General features: G+C 49.0%; 2 protein-coding genes across 2 annotated transcripts; both read right to left on the bottom strand.

Annotated features, from left to right (window-relative positions):
- Positions 1–92: 92 nt before the first annotated feature.
- LOC124694770 (non-specific lipid-transfer protein 2G-like) lies at positions 93–386 on the bottom strand. Its single transcript, XM_047227722.1, has one exon. The coding sequence runs from the start codon at positions 384–386 to the stop codon at positions 93–95; it is 294 nt and encodes a 97-aa protein (XP_047083678.1).
- A 21,381-nt stretch (positions 387–21,767) lies between these two features.
- LOC124694769 (heavy metal-associated isoprenylated plant protein 39-like) lies at positions 21,768–23,233 on the bottom strand. The gene is made up of 3 exons (XM_047227721.1): positions 23,168–23,233; positions 22,926–23,004; positions 21,768–22,345 (listed from the first exon to the last, which is right to left on the bottom strand). Exons 1-3 carry the CDS (start codon positions 23,174–23,176, stop codon positions 22,101–22,103), a joined length of 333 nt encoding a protein of 110 aa, XP_047083677.1. The 5' UTR covers positions 23,177–23,233; the 3' UTR covers positions 21,768–22,100.
- Between the last annotated feature and the right edge of the window lie 774 nt (positions 23,234–24,007).

Raw genomic sequence — 24,007 nt, 5'->3', positions numbered from 1 at the left:
GTGCCACACGAGAGTACGCACGCGCTCACTCACTCGCTCAGCTAAGCTAGCTAGTCTCTCATGGTCTCACGGACGGAGCTAGCTGCCGGCGCCTAGCAGGTTGGGACGGCGAGGTGGCAGGACTCGAGGGTCTTCCGGGCGTTGGGGCTCTTGATGTAGCGGCCGTAGGCGGGGTCACTGGCGTACTGGCAGAAACACCCCTGCTGCGCCGTCAGGTTCGCGCAGCACTCCGGCGTCGGCGGCGCCCCGCTCATGATCGCCGACACGCACACCGCCAGCTGCGACGCGTCGCACGCCGCGCGCGCCCCGCCCGGCGCAGCGGCGAGCACCACCAGCGCCAGCATCAGAGCCACCACGGCCACGCTCGGGTTCTTCTTCATCGCCATGGCCGTCGCTGGGCTAGTCTTCACTCTCGCTCTCACTAGCTGTCAGGTGTTGTCTGGTGTGTGTGATGGAGATGTGTGCTGCGCCGGTGGTGTGGAGGAGTGGCTCGGAACTCCTGGGGTATTTATAGCCGGCCGTGCTCCCAGCTCACCCTCCTCCATGGGGCGACACGTACTACATGCGACCGCCGCAGCTGGTGGGTGATTAATGCAGGAGCCATAGCCGGCGGAGTGTACGAGGTTAGAGTTGAACATATTAAGGCTAGCCATAGTGCTAGTATCATAAGAAGTATCATGCATGCCACTTTAGCAAAAATCTGATGTGGCGGTATAATTAATAAGGAGAGATATGCTAGTGGTATCATAATATGATACTGTATCATAGCAAGTGAAACTAGAAAATTTAATGTCAAATACATCCTATACATAATTGCATTGAGATTCTACAAATAATTAAATATTATGATATTATGGTACTACTAGATGATACTAACCACTATAGGGTAGTATCATAGACTTGTATCATATGGATGATACCACTATATGATACTTTGCACTATGGCCAGCCTAACGCTGAGTATTTTTCATCTCAACTTGCAGAGTTACTCCAGCATTAATGCAGAGTACTAAGTTGCACTAACTCGTCGATGGCCATTATTATCACGGCCAGCATAGCTCGGACCGATCGAGCGCGCGGTTGGTGGCCATTGAAATCTGATAGCTAGAGGTCAAGTTGGGTAGGTCGCTAGTGTTGGTTGCCCGCTGGCTCGCTGGACGGTAGCCAAAAGAAGACGACGGTATTCAAGCCAATGATCCAAACGCGCTCGTCTCTTGCATCACAACTATGTGATGTTTTCTGTCCGTTGTTTCTGGCGACTTGAAGTTCAAGGGCGGGCAAGCTCGGAGCACGGCATTGTCACCGTCTCTGAAGATGGACCACGGAATGGGCCTACCCAGCAGCGGCCCATCCGACAGCGCCACAACCCGGCCCGACTAGCGGGCCCAGAATGGGCTTACTAAGGTTGTACCAGTTTGCTTAAGGAGGGGCATTGGCTCCGTGTTGATTTGGCTCGGACGCAATTTGATTGAAATTAGAACCGACGTGAGGGAGGTTTGAAGGAACAACACGACGTCTCACCTGTTACTTGCCATTTATAGTTGCAAATCAAATTCACAATCTCGATCCACGCATGTGTTATCACCAGATTTTAGACGAATCCAGAGGTGGGCCGGGCTTGGAAGATTACTTGTGGAAGGATTCTAAGGCGGCCTGGCATGAAGGGTCTTGGGCTGAATTGCCCGTGTATCTTTATTTAGTAGTTTATTATAAGAGATAGAATTTTAGTCGTGCACGGTTTAGTGCACGCCCTCATTAGAAAGTCCCCTGGACTATAAATATGTACCTAGGGTTTATGGAATAAACAACAACTCACGTTCAACCCCAAAAACAAACCAATCTCGGCGCATCGCCAACTCCTTCATCTCGAGGGTTTCTATCAGGTAAGCGACATGCTGCCTAGATCGCATCTTGCGATCTAGGCAGCACAAGCCCACGTTGTTCATGCGTTGCTCGTATCGAAGCGCTTTTGATGGCGAGCAACGTAGTTATCATTAGATGTGTTAGGGTTAGCATTGTTCTTCGTTTAAGCATGCTTACGTAGTGCAACCCTTGCATATCTAGCCGTCCTCACGCCTATCTCAGGTGTGGGGGCGGCACCCCGCTTGATCATTATTTAGTAGATCTGATCCGTTACGATTGCTCCTTGTTCTACAAGGATTAGTTTAATATCTGCAATAGTTTGGCCTTACAAAGGGGGGGAGGATCCTGTGGCATGTAGGGTGGCGTTCGCAAGTCCTAAACGGGATGTTCCTAGGATCAACTTCATGTTGGTTTTTGGCCTTGTTTAGGATCGGCTTACGAGCACCGTGCGTGGCCATCCGGCCCAACCCGGAGTAGGATGATCCGATTATGTGGTGAAAACCCTAAATCGTCGTAGATCTCATTAGCTACATCTTGATCAAGCGGGACCACCAAGTATTCGTACACCCCGTACGGATCATGGGTGGATCGGCTCTTTGAGCCGATTCACGGGATAACTCTGAGAGCCGATCGAGGCTCGTATTTAACGTTTACATGTATGCCCCGCGAGGAAACTAAGCGAGGCAATCTCATCACCTTCCCGACCAGGTATAGGTCGGGTGGCACGCCCTTGCACTTCGCAACGCCGCGTGTGACCAGAAGAGCATTGCGGGCCGTCGCTCGGAGGGGTCTCAGCCGGCCCGCAGCTCTAGGCTCCCCCCGGCTCTACGGTGTTGACAAGGCCGCTGCCCCGCCGGTGGGTTTTGGCAGTCAACACATTCCGGCACGCCCGGTGGGACATTCGTCTACATCAACCACTTCGGCATCTACATCTGAGATGGCGGACGGCACGCCAGATCACCTACGAGGATCCGCCCGACGACCTCAAGAAGCAATACAACGAGATCAAGGCTACCCTCGAAGCCGACCTCATCGGCTCTTTTCGGCAGAACCCGTTCCGGTGGCATCAGATGGAAGGGGTTCTCACCAGAAGGTGCACTCGATGGGGTAGACCTCTCTTCCCCGTCGGAGGAACGCACCGGGGTCCGCGGCGAGGAGATCAACTACCCGGTGGCTCACTCGCTACACCGCCACTGCGAGAACTTGGTCAACGTGCTTGGAGCGTGTCGCTCTGCGCGTGATCCGAGAGATCATGAGCCACCGGCACTCGCCGTCGGGACCAGCTCTCGGGACTCATCAAGGAGAGTTGCCTTTCCGGTCCGGCCCACCGCTGCCATTTGCGTTGGCAGCACCCTGCTGAAGTGCCGACTACACCGGCATTCCTCGTCTACAGAATTGGTGGCGACCCCAGTGACTACCAGTTCTTAATGGAGGCGCCTAAGGAGATCCCTCATGGGTACGCGTGCATGTATGTGCCGGATTGTGGTGACTGGGCACTCACAAACCAGGCCACAACATCGGGGACTCCGGCGAAGACGAGGAGGAACGTCGGCGACGAGAGCGGATGTGGCTAACTAAATACGCCACACCGACGAAACTCCCGAGCCCAGCTCCTGCAGGCTGGCTCGGAGCTGGAAAAGCAAACGTGGCAGGCCAAGTACGCCACCCCGGCGAATCTTCGAGTGCAACTCCTACGGCCAGCACGGCGGATCGGATCGGTACCATACCGAGAGACCAGTTCGGCATGATGCCGAAAAGAAGGGCGATCGGCTATTCCAAGCCGTACCCCGACGATTACGAGATGATCCCGCTGCCACCAAAATATCGGCTCCCCGACTTCTCCAAATTCGGTGGATCGGATGGCTCCAGCTCCATCGAGCACGTCGCCGATATTTGGCTCAACTAGGACCGGCTTCGGTGTCGGATCAGCTACGCGTGAGGCTCTTTTCACGAGTCCCTCACGGGATCGGCTTTTGGATGGTACACCTCTCTACCGGCGAACTCCATCCGAGTCTTGGAAGCAATTGGAAGAACAGTTCCATATGCAATACCATTCGAAGCTTCCGAGTCCGGCATTGCCGATCTAGCACAACTACGTCGAAGCGCGGGGAAACGGTGACGGAATACATCCGGCGCTTCAGGAATCTTAGGAACCGATGTTATTCGGTTCGTATAACCGAAAAGGAAGCGATCGAGTTGGCGGTAGCAGGCCTTGCAACACAGCTCAAGGACATGGCCTCCCAAGCGGATTATCCTCGCCGGCGCACATGGTTCGAAACTATCGGCATATGAACAGCGCCACCCCGACCTGTACCAAGACAAGTTCAAGCGTGCAGTAGTCATGGTCGATACGGAGGAGGATGAAGTGCCTGCGGGAGGCCAAGAGATAGCAGTGGCTGAGTGGACTCGGGGAGGAACCCCTGTGGCCTGCAAATGGGTAAAGCCACCAGGGCCGCCCAGGGGATTTGATTTTGACGTGACCAAGACTGAACAGATCTTCGACCTCCTGCTCAAGGAGAAACAGTTGACGGTTCCTGAAGGTCTCAAGTTCCCCACGGCGAAAGAGCTAAACGGAAAGCCGTACTGCAAATTCCACAACTCGCTTTCCCATGCCACCAACGATTGCCGGGTGTGGCGTCAGCACATCCAAGCGGCGATAGAGAAGGGGCGGCTAATTTTCAACCGAGTACGCCATGAAGGTCGACACCCAACCCTTCCCCGCCGTTAACATGGTAGAAATCACCTACTCCGAAGGTTGCCGACCAGGCCCCTCGTTCAGCATCAACATGGTAGGGCACTGGAAACCACTCCGGCAAAGATGGAGATGAGGGCAGCTGCTCTCACGAGCAAGGATACGGATGAGGCCGCTCCACGCGATCGGCTCCGTCATGATGGCAAGCGCTATGTCACGGAGGGAGAGGTGAAGAACATAAGATATCAGCGACCCCTCTCTGATCACCTCCTCAACAAATATGTTAGTCAGTATGGTCAACGCCGGCGACCCAATTACGGTGATAGAGAAGATCGTTTGGCTAGAGAAGCCAGAAGATATCGTCGGCAGGATCACGATGAGGAGGAGCACGAGCGCTGTGCCGCGGAAGCATCCAGGGAGCAAGATGACAACAACAGACACTGGGACTGCCCCTTCTTCAGACACTGCTGGGATTCAGGAATGAGCCGATTGCCCACAATCGGCAATTGCCCAGAATGCAATCAGAAAAAGAAGGAGGCAGCCAACGTGTCTGTGTTCGAGCGCTTAGGGCCTCTCCCGCCACAAAGCAAATGCGCTGAGTCACCTCGTTGGGCAGATCTTGAAGATTCAGAAGACGAGGGAGAAGTGGAAGAAGACAGGTACCACCGGCCGAGGTGGTGCCCTGACGGACTCAGTCGTTCCCAGAAGCGCGAGGTTCAGCGATTGCGCGGCCCGGAGGAAGCCGAAAGGTTGTACCCGCATACGCTAAGGAAGGCACGGCCCGACACTGGCTGCAAAAGTTCAGCGAACCCCGGATGAAGAGGGTCGTCCACGGAAAATGGAGTGGCGCCCTAAACAAAGGAAAGCCGATGATGAGACATCGGCCGGCACAAACATGGTACTCGTCTTGCCGACGGAGCGTAGCGCTCCACGACTCTACGGAGCACACAAGGTGGACGACGACGGGCGCATCAAGTCGGAGGTTGGGTTGGTTTCATCCAGCCCGACCAAGTAGCAAGATCAAACCAATGGGCAAACCAGGAGAGGCTGATCCTTGTGATCGGCCCCAAAAATTTACGAAGGGAACTTACAAAACCTTCAACGAACAAGCAACGTGGAGGCCGATTCCAGCAATCGGCCAAAATTATCCTCACCTACCTCTCTCGCTCGGGTTCAACATGTTATCCAACGGAGCCGATACCATCAATTTTCTTGACGAGAATCGGCTCGGGGGGCACCTGGGTATATGGAAATATGAGGGTATACAACAGAAGCATCTCATCTTTTGTTGACGGGTATTGAAATATGGGGGCCGATGCACAGGTCGGCCGTAAAAATAAAAAGTGAAAATTCGAAACTTTTCGAGCACAGCCGATGCAGCAGGCATCGACTTAAGGACATGAAAGCCGATGCAGGGCCATCGACTCAAGGGAGATTTCTTCAAGGACAATGTCAGGAGCAGCATGGGCGCGTGGATCAGATCAATGATCAGATCAATGTCAGGGAGCCTGTCTGGCCGGCAGGGACTGAAACTCGGGGGGCAGCTCACCTTGAGGGCTCTCCGTTTTTTGGGAAGCCGATGTATACTTAAATCGGCTAGCTCGGCATAAGGAGTTCCCTCAGACATGATCGAGCCTAGGTCCATACAGCTCTGCTTTACCTTGGCTGAGACTCGGGGGCAACAAGCCCGGAAGATGCCCTCGTTCTTGGGAGCCGATCAAGGTTACCTCGGCCGCGGCCGCATCATGGCCGTCTCGGGCAGGAACCGGGAAGGAAAAGCCGACGCCTAGTACCGGGCTTGGACTGTGTCTGTTCTTGCAAGAAAGGAAAGAAGTCCGACGCGTTGCCGTCGGTCTTAGCATGGCAAACGGAGGGAATGAAATTGGAGCGATTAAAGGATAAATGGAAAGAACAATTTCATTAATTCCAAGGAGCGGCTTTACAAGAAAGAGCCGATGGCTCTCAAAAGAGGGATCTGGTGCCTAGTGCACTGCTGCTACTAGTCCTATACTACTAGTCGTCGCTGTCCTCGTCATCGCCTCCGTCGACGTCGTCGGCGCTGCTCCCAGGGAGCTCTTCGTCGCTGCTGCCCCAGCCCTTGGCCGGAGCCTCTTCCTCCTCGTCATCATCATCATCCTCGCTGTCCGCCCAGGAGCGGAAGCGCTTGGTCGGCGGGTACCCAATGGAGGAGGAGGAGTCGTCCTCCTCCTCTTCCTCTTCGTCATCATCCTCGTCCTCGCTGTCCGCCCACATGCGGGGGCGCTTCTCGGCGGGAGCTGGGCGGAAGGAGAGGCTTTGGCCTTCGCTGCTTCTCCTTCTTTTCCTCCTTGTCCGGAGGAGAAGGGGTTCACCTGCGGGGTGGAGGCTGCCCTCGGTCTTCTTCTTTGGCGAAGATTGGGGGAAGAGTTTTGAGAAAGAAGAGGAAGAGGAAGACATTGCTACGAGGAGGAGAGGGTTTTTTGGTGCCGATAGCTGGGATGGAATAGAGGATATGAGAGAGAGCTAACCGAGTCGGCGCGGTTAAATAATGATGAATCTGGTGAAGGATTAATGCCATTACAACTTCCAAGGGATCGATGCTAAAGCTGTCGGGATTTTTAGAGAAGGCGAGAAGACGAGGGCATAATGATGACGCGATGCCGTAACGGCTCCGCTCCGCTACGACGTGACCTCTCGAAGGGAAAACATAATGATTTTGGAAATGTTATTTCCAAAACCAGGGGGGCATGTGTTATCACCAGATTTTAGACGAATCCGCAGGTGGGCCGGGCTTGGAAGATTACCCGTGGAAGGATTCTAAGGCGGCCCGGCATGAAGGGTCTTGGGCTGAATTGCCCGTGTATCTTTATTTAGTAGTTTATTATAAGAGATAGAATTTTAGTCGTGCACGGTTTAGTGCACGCCCTCATTAGAAAGTCCCCTGGACTATAAATATGTACCTAGGGTTTATGGAATAAACAACAACTCACGTTCAACCCCAAAAACAAACCAATCTCGGCGCATCGCCAACTCCTTCATCTCGAGGGTTTCTATCGGTAAGCGACATGCTGCCTAGATCGCATCTTGCGATCTAGGCAGCACAAGCCCCACGTTGTTCATGCGTTGCTCGTACCGAAGCGCTTTTGATGGCGAGCAACGTAGTTATCATTAGATGTGTTAGGGTTAGCATTGTTCTTCGTTTAAGCATGCTTACGTAGTGCAACCCTTGCATATCTAGCCGTCCTCACGCCTATCTCAGGTGTGGGGGCGGCACCCCGCTTGATCATTATTTAGTAGATCTGATCCGTTACGATTGCTCCTTGTTCTACAAGGATTAGTTTAATATCCGCAATAGTTTGGCCTTACAAAGGGGAGGATCCCGTGGCATGTAGGGTGGCGTTCGCAAGTCCTAAACGGGATGTTCCTAGGATCAACTTCATGTTGGTTTTTTGGCCTTGTTTAGGATCGGCTTACGAGCACCGTGCGTGGCCATCCGGCCCAACCTCGGAGTAGGATGATCCGATTATGTGGTGAAAACCCTAAATCGTCGTAGATCTCATTAGCTACATCTTGATCAAGCGGGACCACCAAGTATTCGTACACCCCGTACGGATCATGGGTGGATCGGCTCTTTGAGCCGATTCACGAGATAACTCGAGAGCCGATCGAGGCTCGTATTTAACGTTTACATGTATGCCCACGCAGAAACTAAGCGAGGCAATCTCATCACCTTCCCGACCAGGTATAGGTCAGGTGGCACGCCCTTGCACTTCGCAACGCCGCGTGTGACCAGAAGAGCATTGCGGGCCGTCGCTCGGAGGGGTCTCAGCCAGCCGCAGCTCTAGGCTCCCCCCGGCTCTACAGTGTTGACAAGGCCGCTGCCCGCCGGTGGGTTTTGGCAGTCAACAGCATGTGAGCTGAATCGTAGATGATCTCACAATTTGGTATCAGAACTGCCGAGACCTGGATGTGCCGCACCACCACCACCATACAGTGGCGAGAAGCAGTGGAGGGGATGTCGAGCGAGCACAAGTTGCTCTTCGATATGCTAAAGAGAAACATCTCGGACGCCCTCGGCCACAAGCTCAAGGAACACTAGGAAGGCTAGATTGCATCGGTGGGGGAGGAGTTGATCCAGAGCCTCTTGCATAAGCTTGAGAGCTTGCGTGAAGATCTCGAAGTGGACATTGCCGCTTCTGCTAGAACACGCGCGAGAAGGGCTCCTAGACCTGTCCGTGAAGATCTTGGCACCACCAACTCCGCGCTCAAGTACTTCGTCGTCAGGCATCGTGTACACCGCAGAGAAGGATGTTCGGGAGAAACCTACGTAGGTGTATGTTCCGCCCCCAATTCGAGGTACACGTTATGCCAAACCTAGAAGAAAAAAGAAAATCCCAGTATGAGCCACTTCCTCCCAAGTTCATCGTCTTAGACCGGGGCCTGTTTTTACTAGCCGGCTATGGCATCAGTTGGTTATGTGTACTAGCATAGAATTGCAGATGAATTTGGCGTATATTCCCAAGACTAAGGGGAAGACTGAATGTGTTAACCAACAAATTGAGTGTTACCTTCATTGCTTTACTAGTGCTCTTCCTAAAAAGTGATTTCGCTGGTTCTCTTTGTGTGAATATTTGTATAACACCAATTAGCATTCCTCCCAATAAACCCTTCGAAGTGCTCTATGGTCATTCTCCTGGATACTTTGGTGTTTCTGCTGATTATGCACTCCCGTCACCTGATATCGACGATTGGTTGGCCCATCACACCCTTGTGAATGAGCTTGTTCGACAACCTTTGCTACGGGCCCAACGACGTCAAAAAGCTTTCTGGTACCGCATTGAGCGCATATTTGTTGTTGGTGGGAGAGTTTTCCTGAAGCCGTGGTCGTATGTGTAGTCTTCTGTTGTCCACCGTGAGCATCGCACGCTGGCTTTCTGGTACCAGGTCCATATGTGGTTGAGAAGCGAATAGGTGCAGTGGCATATTGTCTCCTCCTTTCAGCTACTAGCGAGATTCACCCGATTTTCCAAGTTTCCCAGCTCTTGCACATTGATGATCCTACATTGCAAGTGCCAATTGAAGTACTCAACACAATGTGAAGCATATCGAGAACAGAAACATCGTGCAAGGCCTGATCCAGTGGAGCAGCTATGATGTTTCTACTACGATCTGGGACGGCCACCATTCCTTGAAGCAGCAGTTCCCGAGGGCTCTGGCTTGGGGTCAAGCCCCTTCAAAGGGGGAGAAGGTTCTAAAGATGGACCACATAATGGACTTACATAGTAGCAGTCCATCTGACAACACCGCAAGACGGCCTGGCTAGCAGGCCCAAAATGGGCTAACTAAGCCTTGTAACCGTTTACTAAAGGAGGGGAATTGGCTCCGTGTCAATTTTGCTTGGATGAAACTGACTTCGGCCCGATTGTAACTAGAATATACGTGAGGGAGGTTGAGAGGAACAAAACGGTGTCTCGCCAATTGCTTGCTATTTCTAGTTGCAGATGGAATTCATGCTACGGAATCCTCATTCTAGATCCACCATGTGAGCTAAATCCTAGACGAGCTCACAGGCCCTATACGGTACACCAGAAAGTGGCACGTGTATATGCTATCACGATGTCATCGGAGAATGAAAGGTAGTGATGTGTTTCTCATTGTTACTCTCTTACATTGTCCAGTCTCAGCAGAAATTTTGGGCCTTGATTTACAGGCCTGCATCAATGCGATTGACAGCCATCTCCAGAGACCATAAGTGGTTCAGTGCAAGCACAAGGCCTACTGGCAACACAAAACATTTTTTAAGGGTCCCACAACCCAAAACTAGGAGTAGACAAACAACTCGTGACAAGGCCAAAGACCATATTTTTGATAAAAGGAATATATTAATATCGAGAGATAAAAGGAATATATTTGCAACAACGCAATATCCTAATGATAGTACGGATGCACACAGCAAAAAAAAAAATTAAGAAAGCGACACCTGAACTCCCGGTTCTCAAAAAGCGACGTCTCCAAAAAGGAAACAGTGCACAAGCGTCGTCGTCGCCCGATCCAAATATCTTAGGTTTTCACCCTGTAGATAGTCCCCAGTGCCTTCAACAATGTCATCGCCAGGCACGACCAATTGGTCAGACCTTGGATTTTCACCCTGAAAGCTAAGACTCTGAACTTCACCTATGTTGCCGCCCCACTTGCATATTGCTGCAGCGAAACCCAAAATACCAAAAGAAAATCCCTCAACAGACTCGAACCTCCATTTCTAGTCCTCTAATCTAGCCTTCACGATATTCTCCGCCTCTAATTCACCATGAACCAGAATGTCATCTGATGGCAAAACAGAACAAAGCTTTGCGCCGCTCCCTCTAGAACCAAGCGGTCGGAATAAAAGCATAATTGCGCACGATCGAATACCACCTGGTCCAGTGAAATCCAGGCATAAGGTGCACTGTTACATTCGCCGACGGAGCCTTCCGGAACACATCACTCCTGCCAGATCTAAACGAACATACCTCATTCAGGTCTTCATCTTCGCACAAGAGAGACCCTAGGACCGCCACCATTATTCAGGTCGAGCCCCAACGCCGCCGGCCATCCCTGGCCGACCGAGGCAAAGCGGCGACACCAAGCGAATGGGCAACACCTTGTAGCCGGCCAACCCTCCACCGGCGACAACTAGGATGGGCATGCCTTCCTCGGCCATCGCCGGTTTCCATGCCTCCCCATCTCGCTGCTGGGACTCGGTGGCAAATCGTTAGACCCCCCACCCCATCCCCAGGCCGACCATCTCTGGCAAACAAGAGGGTCGCCTCCGCCATCCAACCTAGAGTCGCTGCCCCAGGCGTGCTCGTGCCGCAAGAGAAGCCGAGGAGCAGCACCTCGCACCAATGGGAGGCGGGAGATGCTGCAGGTGTTGCGGCACAGATCGACGACCTTGTCCGCCGCCTACTGGCCTTCGCTGCTAGCCACCGTCGGCTTGCCTTCACCAACTTTCGAGGAGGGATTTCCCCCCCCCCCCCAGCGCAGCAGGAGGAGATCCACCGCCGCCACGCCACGTGGGCTTAGCCCGGCAGCGCCACCGGCGGCGGCGGGAGGTTGGTTTAGGGTTGGGGGAGGTTGGGTGCAGAAATCTATGTTGTATGACGATGTGTCTTACCCTTAGCTCAAATGGTTAGGGTGCGGATGTACAAACCTAGCACCTGAGTTCAAATCCTCGCGAACGCGAATTTAAGTTTCTATTTATACTTGAAGCCTAGGCTAGACCTGGTACTCATGCAATTTATCCTGAGTATTATGTTTTAATCTTACCAAGATTAAAAATTTTAATACTCATGCTTAATGGTTGTGTGCATCTCTAGTTGTTGCAGAGGCCCGGAGGCGAAAGACCATATGCAAAATACGGAAGCAGAATGAAGACATCGTCGAAGAGACCGCCACTCACAAGATGGAAGAGTCGAAGAAACGTTATTCTTTTCTGCATAGCACCGCAACCAGGGAAGCGAAACCTAACTCTAAGAGGTCATATTACAACGTTGTGACGGAGATCCGGTGTCCCACCCCCATCAGTTGCCCGAGCGGCGAGCATATAAGGAGAAACCCGTGGCTTCCCCGGTAGGATTTTTTTTCGATAAAGGGAATATATTAATATCGAAAGATACCAATTACACCCAGCCTTTGCAACAATGCCCCACCCTAGTGGCAGTACGGATGCACACAACCAAAAAAGAGAAAATAAAATTAAGAAACAAAAGTCCCGCTACAGTATTCTAGGCCTAGCAACAACAATACATCCGCCACCAATACAACACCTGAAATACAGACTCTCCAAAAGCGACGCCTCCAAGAATGAAACAGTGCACTAACACCGCTGTCGTCCGCACCAAACATCTTAGGTTTTCACCCTGACAATAGTCCCCGCTCTCAAAACAATGCTTCCAACAAGGTCATTGCCAGGCACAAGCAGTTAAGGCCAAACCTTGGATTTTCACACTGAATTCACATGTGTTGCCGCCCCGCTTTCATACCACTACTGCGAAGCCCGGAACACCAAGCCAGTCCCTCAATAGCGTAGAGACTTGAACCTCCATTAGCTAGTCCTCCGATCCGGCCTTCATGATATTCTCTTCTTCTGGCTTCACCATGGACCAAAATGTCACTTGATGTCAACACAGAATAGAGCTTCGCGTCGCTCCCTCCATAACCAAACGGCTAGAATAAAACATTGGATGCGCACGACCGAATACCACCCGATCCACCAAAACTCCACGCAAAATGCACTGTTCCATTCATCGGCGGCGCCTTCCGGAACTCAACACTCCGGCCAGATCAAGAAAAACAGACCTCAGGAAAGTCTCCATCTTCGCGCAAGAGAAACCCTAGGACAACCCCGTTCAAACCGCGAAACAGACGAACAAGCCCCCTCGCCGCCATCTGCTAGCCAGCGAAAACGAAGGAGGAATCAGAGTACGCACCATCCGAGACACACAGGACCCAGATCTCAGATCGGGACTGCCACACCACGCGGTCTTGGACGCCAGTACCATGATGACGCGTGAAGCACACGTCTGTTGGGAACCCCAAGAGGAAGGTGTGATGCGTACAGCAGCAAGTCTTCCCTCAGTAAGAAACCAAGGTTATCGAACCAGTAGGAGATGAAGGCCACGTGAAGGTTGTTGGTGAAGGAGTGTAGTGCGGCGCAACACCAGGGATTCCGGCGCCAACGTGGAACCTCGCACAACACAATCACAATACTTTGCCCCAACTTAACAGTGAGGTTGTCAATCTCACCGGCTTGCTGTAAACAAAGGATTAAACGTATGGTGTGGAGAATGATGTTTGCTTGCAAAGAACAACAGAGAACAATGATTGCAGTAGATTGTATTTCAGATGTAAAAGAATGGACCGGGGTCCATAGTTCACTAGCGGTGTCTCTCCTATAAGATAAATAACATGTTGGGTGAACAAATTACAGTTGGGCAATTGACAAATAGAGAGGGCATAACAATGCACATACATATCATGATGACTACTATGAGATTTACTTAGGACATTACGACAAAGAACATAGACCGCTATCCAGCATGCATCTATGCCTAAAAAGTCCACCTTCGGGTTAGCATCCGCACCCCTTCCAAGTATTAAGTTGCAAACAACGAGACAATTGCATTAAGTACTAATGTAAACAATACAAATATCCTTAGACAAAGCATTGATGTTTTATCCCTAGTGGCAACAACACATCCACAACCTTAGGGGTTGCTGTCACTCCCCAGATTCAATGGAGACATGAACCCACTATCGAGCATAAATACTCCCTCTTGGAGTTACAAGTATCAACTTGGCCAGAGCCTCTACTAGCGACGGAGAGCATGCAAGATCATAAACAACACATATATGATAGATCGATAATCAACTTGACATAATATTCCATATTCATCGAATCCCAACAAACACAACATGTAGCATTACAAATAGATGATCTTGATCATGATAGGCAGCTCACAAGATCTAAACATGATAGTACAAGAGGAGAAGACAACCATCTAGCTACCGCTATGGACCCATAGTCCAAGGATGAACTACTCACACATCAGTCCGGAGGCGTGCATGGTGATGTAGAGCCCTCCGGTGATGATTCCCCTCTCCGGCAGGGTGCCGGAGGCGATCTTCAGAACCCCCGAGATGGGGTTGATGGCGGCGGCGTCTCAGTAACTTTTCTCGTATAGTGGCTCTCGGTACTAGGTTTTCGCGACGGAAGGATTATATAGGCGAAGGGGCAGAGTCGGGGACGCCCGAGGGGCCCACCCCATATGGCGGCGCGGCCAGGGGTGGGGCCGCACCCCCCTATGGTGTGGCCGCCTCGTGGCCCCTCTTCGTCTCCTCTTCGGTGTTCTGGAAGATTCCGTGGAAAATAAGACCGTGGGCTTTTGTTTCGTCCAATTCCGAGAATATTTCCTGTGTAGGATTTCTGAAACCAAAAACAGCGAGAAAACGAGAACCGGCGCTTCGGCATCTTGTTAATAGGTTAGTGCCGGAAAATGCATAAAAATGATATAAAGTTTATATAAAACATGTGAGTATTGTCATAAAACTAGCATGGAACATAAGAAATTATAGATACGTTTGATACGTACCAAGCTTAGTTCCTACTCGCCCTCGAGTAGGTAAACGATAAAAAGGATAATTTCTGAAGTGACATGCTACTATCAATCTTGATCAATACTATTGTAAAGCATATGAGTTGAATGAAGTGATTCAAAGCAATGGTTTATAGTTTGTTAACAAATAGTTAATGACTAAACAACTGAATCATATAGCAAAGACTTTTCATGAATAGTACTTTCAAGACAAGCATCAGCAAGTCTTGCATAAGAGTTAACTCATAAAGCAATAGATTCTTAATAGAAGGTTTTGAAGCAACACAAAGAAAGATTTAAGTTTCAGCAGTTGCTTTCAACTTTCAACATGTATATCTCATGGATAATTGTCAACACAAAGTAATATGATGAGTGCGAATAAGCAAGTATGTAAGAATCAATGCACACAGTTGACACAAGTGTTTGCTTCTAAGACAGAAAGAAGTAGGTAAACTGACTCAACATAAAGTAAAAGAAAGGCCCTTCGCAGAGGGAAGCAGGGATTACTCATGTGCTAGAGCTTTTTATTTTGAAAACATGGAAACAATTTTGTCAACGGTAGTAATAATTCACATGTGTTATGCATAAAACCTCCTATAAGTTGCAAGCCTCATGCATCGAATACTAATAGTGCTCGCACATTGTCCTAATTAGCTCGGATTTCCATGGATTATCATTGCATTACATATGTTTCAACCAAGTGTCACAAAGGGGTACCTCTATGCCACATGTACAAAGGTCCAAGGAGATAGATCGCATTTGATCTCTCAATTTTGATAGATCTCAACTTGAGGACATCCATACCGGGACAACATAGAAAACGAGATAATGGACTCCTCTTTTATGCTTTAAGCATTCAACAACGAGATAATATTCTCATAAGAGATTTGAGGATTAATGTCCAAGCTGAAACTTCCACCATGATACATGGCTTTGGTTGGCGGCCCAATGTTCTTCTCTAACAATATGCATACTCAAACCATTTAACTCATGGCAAATCTCCCTTACTTCGGACAAGACGAACATGCATAGCAACTCACATGATATTCAACAAAGGTGTGACAGGTTGATGGCGTCCCCAGAAACATGGTTACCGCTCAACAAGCAACTTATAAGAACTAAGATACATAAGCGACATATTCATTACCACAATAGTTTTTTAGGCTACTTTCCCATGAGCTATGTATTGCAAAGACAAGGAATGAATTTTTTTAAAGGTAGCACGCAAGCAATTTACTTGGAATGGCAGAAAAATACCACATAGTAGGTAGTTATGATGGACACAAATGGCATAAGTTTTGGCTCAAGGTTTTGGATGCACGAGAAGCATTCCCTCTCAGTACAAGGCTTTGGCTAGCAAGGTTGTTTGAAGCAAACACAAGTATGAACCGGTACAGCAAAAACTTACATAATAACATATTGCAAGCATTATAAGACTATACACTTGTCTTCCTTGTTGCTCAAACACTTTTACCGAGAAAATATCTAGACTTTAGAGAGACCAATCATGCAAACCAAATTTCAACAAGCTCTACGGTAGTTCTCCACTAATAGGTTTAAACCACATGATGCAAGAGCTTAAACATGATCTACTTGAGAGCTCAAAACAATTGCCAAGTATCAAATTATTCAAGACAATATACCAATTACCACATGAAGCATTTTCTGTTTTCAACCAAATAGCAAAAGCGGTTTTCAACTTTCGCCTTGAACATTAAAAGTAAAACTAAGAACACCAGTGTTCAATATGAAAAAGCGGAGCGTGTCTTTCTCCCACACAAGGAATGCTAGGATCCGAATTTATTCAAACACAAACAAAAATAAAAGCACACGAGACGCTCCAAATAAAGCACATAAGATGTGACGGAATAAAAATATAGTTTCACTAGAGGTGACCACGATATGTTGTTGATGAAGAAGGGGATGCCTTGGGCATCCCCAAGCTTAGATGCTTGAGTCTTCTTGAAATATGCAGGGATGAACCACGGGAGCATCCCCAAGCTTAGAATTTTCACTCTTCTTGATCATATTATATCATCCTCCTCTCTTGATACTTGAAAACTTCCTTCACACCAGACTCAAAACAATCTCATTAGAGGGTTAGTGCATAATCAAAAATTCACATGTTCAGCAAGGACATAATCATTCCCAACACTTCTGGACATTACCCAAGGCTACTGAAATTTAATGGAGCAAAGAAATCCACTCAAACACAGTAAAGGAGGCAATGTGAAATAAAAGGCAGAATCTGTCAAAACAGAACGATCCAGTAAAGACGAATTTTGTCGAGGCACTTAACATGCTCAGATGAAGAAGCTCAAATTGAATGAAAGTTGCTTACATATCTGAGGATTACTCATGAATTTTTACAGAATTTTTAGATTCTCCTACAGAGAGAACAACTCAAATTCGTGACAGCTAAAAATCTGTTTCTGCGCAGAAATCCAAATCTAGTATCAACCTTCTATCAAAGACTTTACTTGGCATAACAATGCAATAAAGTAAAGATACAAAGGTATTGCTACAGTAGTAACAAGCACCTTGACTCAAATAAAAAACAAAAATTGCAGAAATAAAATAATGGGTTGTCTCCCATAAGCGCTTTTCTTTAACGCCTTTCAGCTAGGCGCAGAAAGTGTAAATCAAGTAGCATCAAGAGAAGAAGCATTAACAGTATTACCAGGGGCTTTGCGCCTATCCTTCTTACTCTTATTCTTACTCTTTGGTCTAGGGAATACATGACCGCATCTGGGTGTAGAGGTAAAATTTAGAGTTCCTTTTCCCACATCTACGGTTGCTCACAAGAGTTTTAGCAGGGATCTTCCAAGTGTGATTTGTCCTGTCCCTACACATTCAATAACGAGATAATCAGTGGATACCGTTCTTCCAAGAAAGGTTGTGAACACACCTTCAGCTATCCCCTTAGGAATTATAACAGAATTATCAGTAAGAGTTATTCCTTCTCCACCTTCAGTAATTCCCCAAAGTTTCAAAGATTCATAAATACTTTTAGGCATAAGGCAAAACTCAGATATAATATCACAACGGGCATAAAAAGTTTCACCACAAATAGCAACCTTAATAGTAGGGATCCACATTGAAGGTTCAAAGCTTACTGGAACATAATCATAATATTCACAAATCTGGTTGTACCCTTCTTTTAAACAAGATATATTTGTTTCGAGAGTGTTTAATCTATTATGAATGCTAGCAAGAGATGAATCAAAATTATTAGCGGAGCTAGATGATGTAACCAATTTTTTATGGCATTAAAAGCTTGATCCCCATCGCAGTGAAGGAAATCTCCTCCCACTACAGCATCCAAAGCATATCTATAGCGAAGAATAAGCCCAAAATAAAAGTTACTAAGAAGCAGGCTTAGAGTCATTTTAGGTTCAGTTTTACAATACGAATCAAAAATTCTAGACCAAGCTTCTTTAAAACTCTCCTCATCCCCTTGTTTAAAAGTAAAGATCAATTCCTCAGGTGATAGAGTAACAAGTACAGGACTAGACATGATAACAAAATAAATTAAATGCAAGTAACTAATTTTTTTGTGTTTTTGATATAAAGGAAGCAAACAAGACAGAAAATAAAATAAAGCAAGACAATAAACAAAGTAAAGAGATTGGATGTGAGAGACTCCCCTTGCAGCGTGTCTTGATCTCCACGGCAACGGCGCCAGAAAAATAGCTAGATGACGCGTGAAGCACACGTCCGTTGGGAACACCAAGAGGAAGGTGTGATGTGTACAGCAGCAAGTTTTCCCTCAGTAAGAAACCAAGGTTATCGAACCAGTAGGAGATGAAGGCCACGTGAAGGTTGTTGGTGAAGGAGTGTAGTGCGGCGCAACACCAGGGATTCCGGCGCCAACGTGGAACCTGCACAACACAATCACAATACTTTGCTCCAACTTAACAGTGAGGTTGTCAATCTCACCGGCTTGCTGTAAACAAAGGATTAAACATATGGTGTGGAGAATGATGTTTGCTTGCAAAGAACAACAGAGAACAATGATTGCAGTAGATTGTATTTCAGATGTAAAAGAATGGACCGGGGTCCATAGTTCACTAGCGGTGTCTCTCCTATAAGATAAATAGCATGTTGGGTGAACAAATTACAGTTGGGCAATTGACAAATAGAGAGGGCATAACAATGCACATACATATCATGATGACTACTATGAGATTTACTTAGGGCATTACGACAAAGAACATAGACCGCTATCCAGCATGCATCTATGCCTAAAAAGTCCACCTTCGGGTTAGCATCCGCACCCCTTCCAGTATTAAGTTGCAAACAACAGACAATTGCATTAAGTACAATGTAAACAATACAAATATCCTTAGACAAAGCATTGATGTTTTATCCCTAGTGGCAACAGCACATCCACAACCTTAGGGGTTGCTGTCACTCCCAGATTCAATGGAGACATGAACCCACTATCGAGCATAAATACTCCCTCTTGGAGTTACAAGTATCAACTTGGCCAGAGCCTCTACTAGCGACGGATAGCATGCAAGATCATAAACAACACATATATGATAGATCGATAATCAACTTGACATAATATTCCATATTCATCGAATCCCAACAAACACAACATGTAGCATTACAAATAGATGATCTTGATCATGATAGGCAGCTCACAAGATCTAAACATGATAGCACAAGAGGAGAAGACAACCACCTAGCTACTGCTATGGACCCATAGTCCAAGGATGAACTACTCACGCATCAGTCCGGAGGCGGGCATGGTAATGTAGAGCCCTCCGGTGATGATTCCCCTCTCCGGCAGGGTGTCGAAGGCGATCTTCAGAACCCCCCGAGATGGGGTTGACGGTGGCGGTGTCTCAGTAACTTTTCTCGTATCGTGGCTCTCGGTACTAGGGTTTTCGCGACGGAAGGATTATATAGGCGAAGGGGCAGAGTCGGGGGACGCCCGAGGGGCCCACCCCATATGGCGGCGCGGCCAGGGGTGGGGCCGCGCACCCCTATGGTGTGGCCGCCTCGTGGCCCCTCTTTGTCTCCTCTTCGGTGTTTCTGGAAGACTCCGTGGAAAATAAGACCGTGGGCTTTTGTTTCGTCCAATTCCGAGAATATTTCCTGTGTAGGATTTCTGAAACCAAAAACAGCAGAAAACAGGAACTGGCGCTTCGGCATCTTGTTAATAGGTTAGTGCCGGAAAATGCATAAAAATGATATAAAGTGTATATAAAACATGTGAGTATTGTCATAAAACTAGTATGGAACATAAGAAATTATAGATACGTTTGAGACGTATCATACTACACCATCTACGCCTCACAAGGTCGCTGCCCCCTTCTTGTGCCGTCAGCTGAACCGACGACGGGTCTATGCGGGAACTAGACCCGCAGCCACCAGCTCCACCATCGCCGGAAGGCCATGGAGGGAGCATCCGCCGCCGCTCGCCAAGGGATCTCCGCCCCGGACACCGTGCGCGCCTCCCTGCAGCCGCCGGCCCAGCCGCCACAACGGATCGCCGCCACCACCACCCCCCGACTCCCTTTGGCGCCGGGGCCCGCCGCCACCGTGGCCGACGCCGACGGCTGCGGCGGAGGGAGGGACACGAGGGGGGGCGAAGGCTGGCGGCGCTAGGGTTCGCCCTGGCGTCGCCCTGGGGGACGACGCGAGGACGCCTCATAACCGTTCCCCGGTAGGATTAGATGTGCCAGGGCAACTTTCTTTTCGCATGAGAGAATATGCATGTGTTTTTTTTTGAAATAGGAGGTGGTAATATATTAAAGTAACAGGAGACGGGTACAATATGCATACAGGCTCCTATCAGAACTCGCCCTAAAGAACCTTATATTAGAGGATAAGGCCTGTAACTTTACAAAGAACACCCCAGAACAAAATATAGAAAAGAAATCAGGTCCTGGAGCGGCTCCGTCGACGCTCGCCGGCATCCTCGAAGCGTCGCCGCCAAGGAAAGGAGAGAAGGAGCTCGAACTCTTCCGTCCGGCGAGAACCCACCCCCACTGGCAACCTCCTCGCCGCCGGGAACGAATCACTTGGCTGCAAGTAGGCGTCGAGCTCCAGTGGGGACAGGATGTTGCCACCGACTTGGAGGCAGAGAACCAGCCGTCGCGTCGGCTGCAGATCATAGCGGCCATGGCGGCAGCTGCGTGTTTGCGCTTGATGAGAGACCACCAGAGAAAGTTGATGTAGATACGGCACCGCCTCCAGTGCGCAGCAGCAGCGCCTTCGGTGTCCTCTTTCTTGCCTCCACGGCCGACCAAGAGGAGCAGCAAGAGCGCTCTGCCGCAGCACCAGAGACAGCGCAGATAAGGCCACCCTGCAGCAATCGCCGAAGATCTGGCGGCACTGTGCTCCTCCTCGCCTCCATGGCCGGCCAGGAGCTCGATGACGCTGTTGGTCGCAAGCATGTACGTCTTTCCCCCCTCGCCGCCGAGGCCGGTCAGGGAAAAATGCCTCCCGCCGCAGTCGATCTGCAGAAGGTGGTACGCCGCCACTTCTTTATTGAGGTGAGTGGCTGTCTTCCTCTCTACTCCCACCTCCGACCACCGGAGAAGCAGAGAGAGGAGAAAGAACCCTAAATCGGACGAGATCCAGACGGGCAGATCTCCTCCACCACTCGCACTATTGGGCATCAAACCCCCTACTGGCATAAAGTCACTACTCCTAGCTAGACTATGCACTCTGGCGCCTCCCCTCCACCCATCTCGACCGGCGGCGCCGGTGAGATTGGCTTTGGATCGGCCCGGTTTCTTTGAGAAGGCGTGCAGTTACTGTAGCAGCGCGAGAGAGGGGAGACGGGAAATGAGCGACTTTGCATGTGTTTCTTCAGTAATGGCGACAAATCAAATCAAACAAATGAAAACAAAGCCGAATTTGCTTCAACCTGTGGCAACTTGTAGTTAACACAAAGGCAGCACTGCTTTCCTTTTGTCACGCCAAACGGCAAACGCCATTGCATAGACCATCTTCTGCATGCATCAAAAGGCAGATAACAAGTCCCTGTCATAGGCCACCTCAGGTTTGCAGCTACTGCTAAAAAATTAAGACCACCATAATTAGAAATGGATGCACATGTATGTATGAGGTATTCTCCGAACTGTACATAATTAACTATTGAGATTTCGGTCTGACGTGGTCTTCATTGTCTGAAAAAATGGCAAGCAGTCCCGGAATATCTATTGGCTCATCGGCTGAGTAGGTGCCATTTCATCAATCAGACAAAGCTGGAGGCGTGTATGTATGCGTACACTGATGTGATATGGTTTCTGTAGAGCTCTATTATATATGTACAGTCCGCAAAGTGATCTCATTTCAAAGTGGAGACTGCCTATCTTGACTGAGAAAATTAGAGCCTCAAGATGTCAAAGACATCTTTTTTTGCCGTTTGCGTGACGATGTTGGGTTTTTCTTTCGCCTCTAGTTTGTTGCTTTCACTTCTTGTCCTCCTTCTTGTCATCTTTCTTCTCCGCCGGCTTCTTCTCGTCCTTCTTAGCATCCTTCTTCTCATCGCCCTTCTTCTCTGCCGGCGCTGGCTTTTTCTCCTCCTTGGCGGGGCCGACCGAGACGATGTCGATCTTGCCGAGCTTCTTGAGCTTCTTGGCTATGGCCACCGTGTCCATGTCGCCGATGATGGTCATCTTGTTGTCCTTCAGGTCCGCAGCTATCGAGTCGATACCTGCACCCACGAGTAGAAATAAGAAAAAAAAACTATCATTAGAAGTAGGCAAATAGTTTGCTGAAGACATTGCTATTTTGTGTGAGGAACTGCTGACATCACGAAACACGGGCAATCATCCACCCATCTATAGTTCTTTGTACCAACTTGGCCTCCCATTTTATACGCTGCGGCTGTTCCACGATTGCAGCACTTGGCCACACGGCCAAGTTTGGTCAGGTGTCGCCATTAAATCCCACCTAGCGATAATTATTGGTGGTGCATCCCTTCGTGAATAGCTCGGCTGAGGATTGATCTTTGCCAGAAGCCATGCCCCGAAAAGTAGCAGATGAAATGATCTACGAGAAGTATGACACTGCGTTTGGTTTTCTGACATCCCTTACAGGCTCTCTGCTTGCTCGTGAAAATAATATAGTCTGAAGTTATAGGTTTCTTTTTTTTTGCAGGGCTGAAGTTATAGGTTTCTAACAGAGCCAAAACATAGGCTGCAACTTTGTGTTTGTGTGGGTCTCGAAGAGCCAAAATTACAAGCAACGGTAGGATTCACGGCTTGTGTCTCTGGTAGTCTGGTTGCGCTTACCGTAGATGTCCGCGACGGCCTCCATGGCTTTCTGCTTGATCTTGTCGTCGGTCATGGTGGGAATCCGGAGCACCACCTTCTGCAATCCAACGCCAGCAACCAGTGACCAAACAATTCCCCAAGAGTACGTTCTTCAGCCGAATTTTTCCAGCGCCGCTTAGATTTCACCGACGGAGACGATTTCCACGACCGACATGTAAAACACCAATGGAAAACACTGTCAAATTCGCATGCGTGCGTACCTGTGCCATCTGAAGCCTTCAATAGACACTAGGTAGCAGCGGAGGAGGGAGTCAGATCGAGAGACGGAAGTTCTTTCCCTGAACTGGAACACGGACGAAACGACGGGAACCTGTGAAAGGGCGGCTAAGGACGATGTCCATGGGGTTCTTATAAAGGCTGAGGCGCAGACGGTGTGATGTCCACTTCTTCGTCTGAACCTCTGAAGGGTTAGCATCATGGCAGCATGCCAAAACTCAAACCGCCTGGGTGTTTCCACACGGGGGCCGTACATCGTTCAGGATTCGTTCAAGTTGGAGTGCACGGGTAAATTTTTGGTTTTGCTTTTCTTCGCGAATGTATGTACGTCAGCTTAATAATTCTGTCTTGCATTGGACAATTCGTACTAGACAAACACGTCGGGCTCAGGGAATTTCGCTAGCGTCAGTTTGCTCGTTGTGTTGCCCGGCCGAGTCAACATCGACGGCTCGCTGGTCGCATCGGACGTTCATCTAGTGCCAAACGGACTGAGCCTGCATCGTAACTAGCGTTGGTTGGTTCTCCACGAGAAAATGAACCACCGCAACTGAGACTGCGGTGTCACTTGACTACTCATAGTAGGAGTAATTTAGCTAGTAACATCACACGTCTCAAAACGTTTTGGTGACATGGTATACCAATAAATGAAGAGTAAGTGTGAGGTGGTAACTGTAGCTATGTTACCATAACATCACACACCTCAATGCAAGATGAGTCTACAACATGATAATAACACAATGCATGACACCACATATAAGTTACTATCCATTATGAATGTAGTAACTTACTAGTCTAAGCTACTCCCCACTATGACCAGCCTTAAC

Source organism: Lolium rigidum, chromosome 3 (assembly GCF_022539505.1).
Source record: "Lolium rigidum isolate FL_2022 chromosome 3, APGP_CSIRO_Lrig_0.1, whole genome shotgun sequence".
NCBI classification, from domain to species: domain Eukaryota; kingdom Viridiplantae; phylum Streptophyta; class Magnoliopsida; order Poales; family Poaceae; genus Lolium; species Lolium rigidum.
The sequence above is the reverse complement of the archived record's forward strand: the minus strand, read 5'-3'. Positions and strand labels throughout refer to the sequence as shown.

What these genes read in the sequence shown, in the direction of transcription:
- LOC124694770 (XM_047227722.1), bottom strand. Translation starts at nt 386, where the DNA reads ATGGCGATGAAGAAGAACCCGAGCGTGGCCGTGGTGGCTCTGATGCTG.
- LOC124694769 (XM_047227721.1), bottom strand. An exon ending in GGCCGTCGCGGACATCTACG is followed by an intron (nt 22,346 to 22,925) that starts GTAAGCGCAACC and finishes TCGTGGGTGCAG; the next exon opens with GTATCGACTCGATAGCTGCG.